General features: G+C 39.8%; 1 protein-coding gene across 3 annotated transcripts in view; it reads left to right on the top strand.

Moving 5' to 3' along the window:
* Positions 1-12,770, top strand: part of DARS2 (aspartyl-tRNA synthetase 2, mitochondrial) — a 33,977-nt gene that overhangs the window by 6,372 nt on the left and 14,835 nt on the right. For all 3 annotated transcript variants that reach the window (XM_063811231.1, XM_524974.8, XM_054673402.2), the window contains 7 exons: positions 695-790; positions 2,535-2,658; positions 3,622-3,668; positions 6,082-6,188; positions 7,329-7,398; positions 8,507-8,686; positions 9,998-10,105. In XM_063811231.1, the coding sequence (XP_063667301.1) occupies positions 695-790; positions 2,535-2,658; positions 3,622-3,668; positions 6,082-6,188; positions 7,329-7,398; positions 8,507-8,686; positions 9,998-10,105 (732 nt within the window). The remainder of the gene's footprint in view (positions 1-694; positions 791-2,534; positions 2,659-3,621; positions 3,669-6,081; positions 6,189-7,328; positions 7,399-8,506; positions 8,687-9,997; positions 10,106-12,770) is intronic.

The following is a 12,770-nucleotide window of genomic DNA, read 5'->3' as shown; positions in this document are numbered from 1 at the left end:
GACTGGACATTAGGCACTAAAGTTGAATAAATTCTACAAATGAACTGACAGATTTCAAAATCTTGACTATAAACAAACACATCTATGTAAATATGCATGCTAAGTCTCACTCTGTCACCAGGCTGGAGTACGGTGGCGTGATCTTGGCTCACTGCAACCTCTGCCTCCTGGGTTCAAGTGATTCTCCTGCCTCAGCCTCCCGAGTAGCTGGGACTACAGGTGCATGCCACCACGCCCAGCTAATTTTTATATTTTTAGCAGAGAGAGGGTTTCACCATGTTGGCCAGGATGGTCACCATCTCTTGACCTCATGATCTGCCCATCTCAGCCTCCCAAAGTGCCAGGATTACAGGCGTGAGCCACCGTGCCTGGCCCTTTTTTTTTTTTTTTTTTCAGGACGGGTCTTGCAGTATTACCCAGGCTGGTCTTGAACTCCTGGGCTTAAGTGATCCTCCTGTCTCAGCCTCCCAAGTATCAGACTGCAAGGATATGCCATGACATTTGTTGATATCTGAACACATCAGCCAGATATGCATAAGAATGTCAAAATCATGCACAGACATGTATGTTTTATACTATACACTATAAGGACTTTGCACATTTTACATATGTAAATAAATGCATAGGTTCTACAAATGTGTATTTTGTGTATATCCTGAGTAATTTTTTAAACCCTTCCTTCTCACTCTCCAAGAAAATGCCAACAGGTGAGATTGAAATCAAAGTTAAAACAGCTGAGCTTCTGAATGCCTGCAAGAAGCTGCCCTTTGAAATTAAGGACTTCGTGAAGGTACCAACCTCTGTTATTAATAAAATAGAGTATCTAGAAAATGTTGATGACTAGTCAAGTATTTTCAGAGTTTTTTAAAGAAAAGTTTAACTTCTACAAAATTAAGCATTTTATTGTAGACACATCATGAAGTGTTCTCTTAGTTCTACAACTTCTTGGCACACTGTCCTGAAATAATGACAGTTCAGTAAACTGTTGCAGTCCCTAAATACCTAGACTGTTTTTTCAGACAGATTAAAATGTGATTCTCTCTTTAAAACTTGAGGTGTTATATTATTCAAGTTTTTCGTTGCTATTGTTTAACATTTGAAAGGAAATTTATGTCTAGCTTAGAAATGGCCAAATGGGACAGGGGATCTTGTATCTATTAAGTGATAAAATGTGTGCTTAGAGCAACGCTTGACCTCCCAAGCATATAAATATAAATAGGATTACCATAATTTAGAATGTTCTTTGCCAAAGTTTAAGGGCTTGATGGAGCTGTACACTCATATGATTTTCAGCTTTGTCACAGTTTATAGACTTACATATTCCTAATTTTTAAACTGATCTATTAACAGATTTTTAATTAGTCTTAATTAATTAGTCTTACATTTAAGTTCATGGCCAATTAGTCTTACATTTAAGTTCTCAATACTTATATTTAAGTTCATGGCCAATTGGTCTTACATTTAAGTTCTCAATACTTAATTATCTAATTAGAAAGAGCAATGTAATTATAGAGTTGACCTTATTTTGAAAAAGAAAATATATAGTTTTCCCCAGATGAGCATTCAAAAAGAGAAGTTATAGACATTTCCTAAGTTTTCAGCACAAAGAGGGATGCAGAGATTTGTAGCCTTGAAAATAAGCAAACTAGGCTGGGCATGGTGGCTCACACCTGTAATCCCAGCACTTTGGGAGGCCAAGGCAGGCAGATCACAAGGTCAGGAGTTCGAGACCAGCCTGGCCAATGTGGTGAAACCCCGTCTCTACTAAAAATACAAAAATTAGCCAGGTGTGGTGGCAGGCACCTGTAGTCCCAGCCGCTCGGGAGGCTGAGGCAGGAGAATCGCTTGAACCCGGGAGGCAGAGGTTGCAGTGAGCCGAGATCATGCCACTGCACTCCAGCCTGGGTGACACAGCAAGACTCTATCTCAAAAAAAAAAAAAGAGAGAGAGAAAATAAGCAAACTATTTCTACTAGTACAGCCATGGAGATTCCATCCACTGTCCCTTTGAATTCTTTACACTTGTAGTCAGCGTCCCATTCAGGTGAATCTTCTACTCTGGTGTATCTTTTTTTAGGAGATGGGGTCTTGCTATATTGCCCAGGCTGGCCTCAAACTCCTGTGCTCAAGTGATCCTCCCACCTCAGCATCCCAAGTAGCTGGGATTATAGGCACATGCCACCATGCTCAGATACAGCATAATGGTGCTGTGTATTTTTCTAAGAGATCTTTGAAATCTTTAAATTTTTTTCAAGATTCAACTATGGGCTTAAATTAATGGATAAATGTTTAGTAAAGTAGGCAAATTTCAGTCAGTGAAGAGTGATATTAATAATAATGAATAGTAAAAAAATGTAAAATCTGCACTGATGACAAACTTAGAAGTTGTAGGAATTAACAGCATACAGTGGGCTACTTAATGATAGAAACTAAAGACAGAGCTAAAATTTTTGAAAATTCAAACTCTATTTCTAAAGATAATACCTTTCTAATATTGAAAAATATTTAAATATAAAAATCTTTCAATTTCTTTAGAAAACAGAGGCTCTTCGGTTGCAGTATCGCTACTTAGACTTGCGTAGTTTCCAAATGCAGTATAACCTGCGACTGAGGTCCCAGATGGTCATGAAAATGCGGGAATATCTCTGTAATCTGCATGGTAAGAGAAATGCCTGGATGCTCTTTGGAGCTTTGTAGCATCTCTTTAGCAGTTTTATTGTATCCTTTCCTTAGCATGAGGTCAAGATGTTGCCAGAAGTCTGGAATTCACTCAATGTATAATGTAGTTTTTGAAGAAAAGTTAACATTATTTTAAAGATGATAAAGATGATAGTGGCTATTACATTGATTAATGTATTATAGTATTTCCCATCATCATCAAAGGCAGGACAGCCCTTTGGCTTTTTCTGTAAGATTTCTTTTCTTTTTTTTTTTTGAGACGGAGTTTTGCTCTGGCTAGAATGCAGTGGCATTACCACAACTCACTGCAGCCTCAACCTTTTAGGCTCAAGCGATCCTCCCACCACACCTTCCCAAGTAGCTAGGACCACAGACATGCACCACCACACCCAGCCAATTTTTAAAAATTTTTTGTAGAGACAGGGTCTCATTATGTTGCCCAGGCTGGTCTCAAACTTCTGGGTTTAAGCAATCCTCCCACCTAACCATCCCAAAGTGCTGGGATTACAGGCATGAACCACGATACCCAGCCAGTTTTCTTAATTCTTTATCATGTGCATACATCACTTATTGGGAGCTCAAAAATGTCATGTGAATTAAACTAGACATCTCATTCAGTCCTGGACTTTTTCTGCTATATTTGTGTTATTTCTACACTAACAGAACATTTAAAAAATCAGAATAGTTCAGTAGACAAGAATCCATTAAATATTTAGAATTATTTTATGTGAACAGTATGCTTTATGAACAGAATAGTATTTATGAAAATCTTCAGCTTCCTTCTTAGATTTGTAGAAACCAGCACCAGTAGGCTTGGTAGCTTATTTCAGCTAAAATTCTTAATTAAAGGGAAGCCTCAGATTTGTTGTACTATATTGTGGACATCATATATGACAAATTTTACATTCCTATCTACTAAGTGATAATGTTTCTCTCTTTTTAGGGTTTGTGGATATAGAAACCCCCACATTGTTTAAGAGGACCCCAGGGGTATGTATATTCCTTCAATCAGTCTATTAATAATGTCCTATTAGTTATAAAGCTAGACTACTTTGCTTTTATATTCACTTGGTCCACTTTTATTTACTGCCTCAGGATGGTCATATTAACTAGGTTTTTCTGAAGAATTGAGAAAATTATTTGGGTATTTTGAGTCAGAATCATTTTATTCCACATAAATTTTCTTTCCTTTGAGTTTTTTTGTTTATTATTATTTTTTTTTTGGTTTGGTTTGGGTTTTTTTTTTTTTTTTTTTTTTTTGAGACAGTCTCACTCCATCACCCAGGCTGGAGTGCAGTGGCATGATCTCAGCTAATTGCAACCTCTGCCTACTGGATCCAAGCGATTCTCATGGCTCAGCCTCCTGAGTAGCTGGGATTACAGGCATGCACCACCATGCCCGGCTAACTTTTGTATTTACTTTAGTAGAGACAGAGTTTCACCGTTTTGGCCAGGCTGGTCTCGAACACCTGACCTGAAATGATCCACACACCTTGGCCTCCCAAAGTGCTGGGATTACAGGTGTGAGCCACCTTGCTCAGTCTCATTTGAGTTTTATAGATGTAATCATTAATAAATTGGTATTTTTTGTTTTTGTTTTTGTTTTTTTAGACAGTCTCGTTCTGTCACCTGAATCCGCCTACTGGATTCAAGCGATTCTTCTGCCTCAGCCTCCCAAGTAGCTGGGACTACAGGTGTGCACCACCACACCTGGCTAATTTTTGTATTTTTTTAGTAGAGACGGGGTTTCGCATGTTGGCCCAGCTGGTCTCGAAATCCTGACCTCAGGTGATCCACCCGCCTCAGCCTCCCAAAGTGCTGGGATTACAGGCGTGAGCCACCGCGCCCAGCCAATGAATTGGTTCTTTAAGAACAAATCTCTTGGCCGGGCGCGGTGACTCACACATGTAGTCTTAGTACTTTGGGAGGCTGAAGCAAGGAGGATGACTTGATCCCAGGAGTTCAAGACCAGCTTGGGCAACAAGACCGTATCTCTTGTCTTAAAGACCCTAAAGAAAAAAAAATGGAAAGAAAAAAAAATATTTTAAAGAACAAATCTCTTATATATTAAAAATTGACATTTTTCGGCCAGGCACAGTGGCTCACACCTGTAATCTCAGCACTCTGGGAGGCCAAGGTGGGCAGATCACCTGAGGTCAGGAGTTAGAGACCAGCCTGACCAACCATGGCCAACATGGTGAAACCTTGTCTCTACTAAAAGTACAAAAATTAGGCCAGGCACGGTGGTTCACGCCTGTAATCCCAGTACTTTGGGAGGCCGAAGCAGATGGATCACCTGAGGTCAGGAGTTTAAGACCCGCCTGACCAATATGGTGAAACCCCGTCTCTACTAAAAATACAAAAAAAATTAGCTGGGCATGGTGGCAGGCACCTGTAGTCCCAGCTACTCAGGAGGCTGAGACAGGAGAATTGCTTGAACCCAGGAGGCAGAGGTTGTAATGAGCCAAGATCACGCCATTGCACTCCAGCCTGGGCGACAGAGCAAGACTCCGTCTCAAAAAATATATATATTAGCCAGGTGCAGTGGCAGGAACCCATAATCCCAGCTACTTGAGAGGCTGAGGCAGGAGAACCGCTTGAATCCAGAAGGCAGAGTTTGCAGTGAGTCCAGATTGTACCATTGCACTCCAACCTGGGTGACAGACCAAGACTCTGTCTCAAAAAGAAATTTTTTTTAATAAATAAAAATGGACATTTCTGGCCGGGCGCAGTGGCTCACACCTGTAATCCCAGCACTTTGGGAGGCCAAGGCGGGCAGATCACGAGGTCAGGAGTTCAAGACCAGCCTGGCCAACATGGCGAAACCCCGTCTCTACTAAAAATACAAAAATTAGCGGGGCATGGTGGTGGCAGGCACCTGTAATCCCAGCTACTCGGGAGGCTGAGGCAGGAGAATCACTTCAACCTGGGAGGAGGAGGTTGCAGTGAGCCGAGATTGTGCCATCGCACTCCAGCCTGGGTGACAAGAGCAAGATTCTGTCTCAAAAAAAAAAAAAAAAAGACATTTCTAAACATTAATAGTTACTCGATTTATACAGTCTGTGAAATTATAAAACTACTGTTTAATTTGGAAATGCAATTAAGAATTACTTGGATAGGAAATGATACACAAAATTCATTCATCTAGTAACAAAATTGGAAATTCAATTCCGCAAGCATAAACTTAACACCTACCGTATACAATGGTGTTTAAAGTCTACTATGTGCAAGTCTTTTTAGGGACTCAAAGATAAGCAGGAAATTGTCTCTGTCATTGTAGGAACTTTGTTCTTTAGTCATTCATTGATAAACTGAAGTAACAACTTCTACTAGTTAGTTATACTTTGGGTTTGTTTTTGTTTTTTAATAATCTGTCTTCTCTCTCTTTCTCTCTCTTTGAAAGGGTGCCAAAGAGTTTTTAGTACCATCCAGGGAACCTGGAAAGTTTTATTCTCTCCCTCAGAGTCCTCAACAGTTTAAGCAACTTCTGATGGTTGGCGGTTTAGACAGGTGAGCTTTTTTTATGCTAGCAGTTGTCAGAAAAGGAAAAGAGAAAAACAAAGGGAAAAAAGGAAACACAAAATCCTCTCTGTTCTCAAGAGGAGGATAGAAAATTTATGAGAGTTTGGAGAATACTTATAAAATGCCCTCATAATTTATAGTCATCCTTTATTAAAGGTTTATTGGGTGGCCACTATGTACAAAGCTTTATGGTAGTAGATGTGAGAGGGGATTTAAAAAAAAAAAAAAGAATAGGTTCTACTCTCAAGGTGTTAAGGCTAGTAAGCCAGAATAGGATAATGAATAAAACCAACTGTGATATAAACCAAATGTAAATGTATTGAGATTTGCAAGTTAGGTGTTAAGAGCTTTAAAATTATACTTTTTGAGGAAATATAGAAAACTTTGTGAGCTAGATCGTTGAGGACAGAGCTACATTTCAGCAGGTGAAGATGAGAGTTGGAATGGCATAGCACAGAAAGTCTCAAGTGTATCCATGGCACAGTAAATATTTCACTTTGGCCAAAGCAAAAGAGTATATATGAAGAAGCATGGGCTAAAAAAAATGTTTTAATAAAAAGAGCTGGCATGGACTGATTTGCATGCTAGTCTAAATACATGAATATCCAGAGGTGCCAGTGTTTATTTTGAAAACAATATATAGAATAGTTAACTTCTCATAGGTCAGCTGTATGTCTAATTCGATTAAAGCATCATAAAAAATAAAAGTATTTCTTACTTTTTTTTTTTTTGAGACAGTCTTTGCTCTGTCACCCAAGCTGGAGTGCAATGGCGCAATCTTGGCTCACTGCAACCTCCGCCTCCCTGGTTGAAGTGATTCTCCTGCCTTTGCCTCCCGAGTAGCTGGGATTACAGGCGCACGCCACCCGCGCCCAGCTAATTTTTGTATTTTTAGTAGAGACAGGGTTTCACCATGTTGGCCAGGCTGGTCTTGAACGCCTGACCTCATGATCTGCCCGCCTTGGCCTCCCAAAGTGCTGGGATTATAGGCATGAGCCGCCATGCCCAGCCCTTCTTACGTTTTTTAAGTATCATTGTTTTATAGCTTGCATTGCTTTAAACTTTTGGGGAAAAGTGTGTATGTCTTCCTAGAACCATAACTCAATTAATGCTATTTCTCAATTGTAGATATTTTCAGGTTGCCCGATGTTATCGAGATGAAGGTTCAAGACCAGACAGACAGCCTGAGTTTACTCAGGTACAAAGTTATATTCACTTGTTTCTTAAAATTCAGGCTTACTATTTTGAAATAGTATTTTCAAGACCAGTGCAGTATTAATACTTTACTTCTCGTTACATTTTATCCATCAGATATTTAATTAAACTCACCTGCAGTTGAGAAACTAATTATTCTTTTTTTTTTTTATTCATTTCATGTGTCCTTTTTTAAATTTTTTTCTTTCCTTGGATAGCACAGGGGCCACACTGTCATTCAAATTTTAGTATGTGTGCTGCCAAAACGAGCATGTGTCCTTTTCATAAAGAATGTGGTCAGCAACTAAGGAATGCCAGAAATTCCTAAAGTGTTCTAATGTTCATGATAAAGTCCTTAAAACAAATCTCTTATATATTATGAATAATTTTATATATTGATATTTTAATCTAATATGTGGACTTACCAAAGCTGTTACGATTTGCTTTCTGTATGATAGCATTTTATTTTACTTTATATTATTTTATTTATTTTATTTTATTTTATTTTTTGAGACAGAGTCTCGCTCTGTCTCCCAGGCTGGAGTGCAGTGGCGTGGTCTCAGCTCATTGCTGCCTCTGCCTCTCAGGTTCAAGCAATTCAGCTGCCTCAGCCTCCCAAGTAGCTGGGACTACAGATGCGTGCCACCATGCCCAGCTGATTTTTTGTGTTTTTATTAGAGATGGGGTTTGACCATGTTGGCCAGGATGGTCTGGATCTCCTGACCTCGTGATCCACCCGCCTCGGCCTCCCAAAGTGCTAGGTTTACAGGCGTGAGCCACCACGCCTGGCCAATAGCATTTTAATCACGTGTTGAAGTGAAAAAATTATGAGCTTTGGAGTTGGACAGACCTGGGATCAGATGTAGCTTCGCTGCTTACACGCAAATAAGTAACTTAGTTCTCTGAGCTTTCATGAAATGGTTGTGGGAACTAAGCAAGTTAATGTATGTAAGGCCATTAGCACAGTGTCTGACATAAAAGAGATGTACAATAATATTTATACCCTCTGCATGTATTATGTGCAAAATTCTATAGTAACTTGAAAGCAGAAAAATATATAAATGTGTATATATTGTGGCTAAATTAGTTTCCATATGGTACTTTGGTTTCAGATTGACATAGAGATGTCTTTTGTAGACCAGACTGGGATCCAGAGTTTAATTGAGGGTTTGCTTCAGTATTCCTGGCCCAATGACAAAGATCCTGTGGTTGTTCCTTTTCCTACTATGACTTTTGCTGAGGCGCTGGCCACCTATGGAACTGATAAACCTGACACTCGCTTTGGAATGAAGGTACTTATCTTCACTTTTCTAGGACTCTGTCCCCAAATAATCCTGCAGTCTTTTTAAACCACTTTGAAATTGACAAGTGTTACACACTGTTAGATGATATTTTTGTTGTTACCTTCGTTGTTACAGAGCTAGAGCAAGAGAGAATAATAGCATGTTAGCAATACAGTGCTTTCTATCTTTCATGTTCCAAGATCCATTTCCAAGAGCAAGATTCTTGTTATAAAGTTTTTATTACTTGCAAGTTATTGATTATATGGATATGAATGGTAACTTGAAAGAAAAAATAACTATTCTTTCCTTTTCAGTTTTTTTTTTAATCCAAGGAGTTACTAAGTTTCCTTGGTCCATAAAAAGCTCAAACATATGACAATGTTTATTCAAATTATTACTATCTGTAAGTATTTAAAGCAGGGGTAGAATTTATATAGAACAGTTTCATTACCAGGCCTCTACTTGTTTGCTCTTAAAGAGCAATATCCCTTGATCCCTGTAATGCTAGTGACATTTCTATATCTCAGTTCTCAGTGCACATTCTTTAGAAATTGGTCCTGCCTGGTCTGTGAATAGTCAGTGGTCAATTCTTAGAATGAAAAAAATACAATACACAAAAAGTCATAACTACCAACTTATAGCTGCCAACTCAACTACTTCTTGTTTCTTCGTTTGTAATATGGAATAGTGGTTCTTTTTTTGTATTTTTTTGAGACGTAGTCTCGCCCTGTTGCCCAGGCTGGAGTGCAGTGGTAAGATCTTGGCTCACTGCAACTTCGGCCTCCTGGGTTCAAGTGATTCTCCTGCCTCAGCCTCCCGAGTAGCTGGGACTACAGGCGCATACCACCACACCGGCTAATTTTTGTATTTTTAGTAGAGATGGAATTTTGCCATGTTGGCCAGGCTGACCTCCTGACCTCAGGTGATCTGCCCACCTCAGCCTCCCAAAGTTCTGAGATAATAGGCATGAGCCTCTGCGCCGAGCCTGGAATCTTAATCTGGTTCTTAAGTCAGACTGCTTGTGTTAAATTCTGGCTCTGCCACTTACTAGCTATGCCATCTTGGGCAAGTTCCTTATTTCTGTGTCTTGGTTTCATCTATGAAATAGGGATAATAAAGAGTGCTAACCTCATATGAAATGAATGAGTATATGTAAAACACTGGTCATATTGCTTAACCCATGATAAACACTCTTTGAATGTATTCTATAAATGTTAAATTATCAAGATCTATTCTCTTCTTTAAAATCTTGTTTGTAAAATGTTTTCAGATAAAAATTACTTCATATTTAGTTATCTCTTTTTGTTACCCATTTTCCAGATTATAGATATCAGTGATGTGTTTAGAAACACAGAGATTGGATTTCTTCAAGATGCACTTAGTAAGCCCCATGGAACTGTGAAAGCCATATGTATCCCTGAAGGAGCAGTAAGTGAAGTACAGTTCTATGTTTCTCTAGAATGTATGCTTTGGAAGTAACTTTGTCCAATACTGTCATATTTAAACTTCAGAAAGAACAATTCTTTTTAAATAAAAATAGGGATTTTTGCTGGGCGTGGTGGCTCACACCTGTAATCCTAGCACTTTGGGAGGCCGAGGCGTGTGGATCACTTGAGGTCAGGAGTTCAAGACCAGCCTGGCTAACATGGTGAAACCCCATCTCTACTAAAAAATACAAAAAATTAGTCAGGCGTGGTGGCATGTGCCTGTAATCCCAACTACTTGGGAGGCTGGGGCAGGAGAATCGCTTGAACCTGGGAGGCAGAGGTTGCAGTGAGCTGAGATCATACCATTGCACTCCAGCCTGGGCAAGAAGAGCAAAACTGTGTTTGAAAAAAAAAAAAGTAGGTATTTTTATACAGAATCTAAAGTATTTCTAAAACCATAAGTAGAGAACAATAAAATCTTATGAATGTGAGTTTACATTCCAGATCCGGGGTGTTTTTCTTTTTTCTTTTTTTTTTCCCCCTTTTAAACAATGCTATCAGCCAGGCATAGTAGCTCATACCTATAATGCCAACACTGTGGGAGGTCAAGGCAGGAGAATTGCTTAAGCTCAGGAGTTCGAGACCAGCCTGGGGAACATAGACCTCATCTCTACAAAAATTACCTGGCGTGGTGGCTCACACCTGTAGTCCCAGCTATTCTGGAGGTTGAGGTCCGAGGATCACTTGAGGCGAAGTGTTCAAGGCTGCAGTAAGCCATGATTGTGCCACGGCATTCTAACCTGGATAACATAGCAAGACCCTGTCTCAAAAATAAATAAATAAATAAACGATGCTATGAAGTACTCCTGTACTTCATTGTGGATAATATGTGAGCATAAAATAATACGTAGTATTCTGTCTGCAGCCTCAGTTGTCTGTCTGTCTCTTAGCCCTGTATCAGCACCAGCATGGCCATTGCATGTTGATTCTTTATCTTCTGAGAGTTCTCATCTCAGTTGCACTAATAACAGGGAAATAAAAGGAGATGGAGCTAAAAAAGCAAAAAGGAAGGGGAAGAAGTGGGAGTAGAAGAGAGAGAGAGAATGGTTGGGCTGAGCAAGTACTGACTCTAAAGCAACGGTACACGTCTCTTTTCTGTACATCTGCTTTAAAAAATAATTTCATAAGAAGTATTCCAGTTATATTTTAAATAAGATTATGATTTTGAAAGTCTATACTCATTTGGATACATAAGCAGTATATTCAGAATGGAGTAAGAACTCAGGAACTCAGTCTCACTACTTTCTTTTTTTTTTTGAGAGTGAGTCTTGCTCTGTCGCCCAGGCTGGAGTGCAGTGGCGCGATCTTGGCTTACTGCAACCTCCGCCTCCCAGGTTTGAGCGATTTTCCTGCCTTAGCCTCCTGAGTAGCTGGGACTACAGGCATATGCCACCATGCCCAGCTAAGTTTTTTTTGTATTTTTAGTAGAGATGGAGTTTCACCATGTTAGCCAGGATGGTCTCAAACTCCTGACCTCAGGTGATCCACCTGCCTCGGCCTCCCAAAGTGCTGGGATTACAGGCGTGAGCCACCATGCCTGGCCCCTCATTACTTTTTATTTACTTCATATATTCAGTAAAAAGTAATTTATTGTCATGCGGGGCACGGTAGCCCACGCCTGTAATCCCAGCACTTTGGGAGGCCAAGGCGGGTGGATTACTTGAGGTCAGGAGTTTGAGACCAGCCTGGCCAACATGGCGAAACCCTGTCTCTACTAAAAATTTAAAAATTAGCTGGGCATTGTGGTGGGTGCCTGTAATCTCAGCTACCTGGGAGACTGAGGCAGGAGAATCACTTGAGCCCAGTAGGCAGAGGTTGCAGTGAGCATGAGATCATACCACTGCACTCCAGCCTGAGCAACAGAGCAACACTCCATCTTAAAAAAAAAAAAAAAAAAAAGTAATTTATTGTCCATACTCTAGTCCAGACGTAAGAAATATGTTCAGGTAAGCTCAGTATGATATTTTGCCTATCATTATTTACACCATTTCAAGTTTGTTCTTTCTCAAGTAGATATAAGAACTGCAGGAGTGTGGATCATGTTTTTATCTTTTTATACCTTCCGTACCTAGTTAAATGCCACATTAATATAGTTAATGATATGTGGCATATGGGAGAAATAAGATGGTTAAAGTATGATTTCACAAATCACATGGTTTATTGCCATACAAAGAAAATTTTTTCTTAGGTTCACAATGCTTAAAAGAGAGAGAGAATAAGGGCCAAGCGTGGTGGCTCATGCCTGTAATCCTAGCACTTTGGGAGGCTGAGGCGGGCGGATCACGAGGTCAGGAGTTCAAGACCAGCCTGGCCAATATGGTGAAACCACGTCTGTACTAAAAATATAAAAAATTAGCCAGGTGTGGTTGTGCGCACCTGTAGTCCCAGCTACTCGGGAGGCTGAGGCAGAAGAATTGCTTGAACCCCGGAGGCAGAGGTTGCAGTGATCTGAGATTGCCTCACTGCACTCCAGCCTGGGCAACAGAGTGAGACTCCATCTCAAAAAAAAAAAAAAGAATAACATGAACAATCCTCACAGGGAAAACACTCAGTAGCTGAGGTGCATTAATCACATAGCGAGTGAGTTCCAAAATTATTAAAGTCCA

Source organism: Pan troglodytes, chromosome 1, assembly GCF_028858775.2.
Source record: "Pan troglodytes isolate AG18354 chromosome 1, NHGRI_mPanTro3-v2.0_pri, whole genome shotgun sequence".
NCBI lineage: Eukaryota > Metazoa > Chordata > Mammalia > Primates > Hominidae > Pan > Pan troglodytes.
The sequence above is the reverse complement of the archived record's forward strand: the minus strand, read 5'-3'. Positions and strand labels throughout refer to the sequence as shown.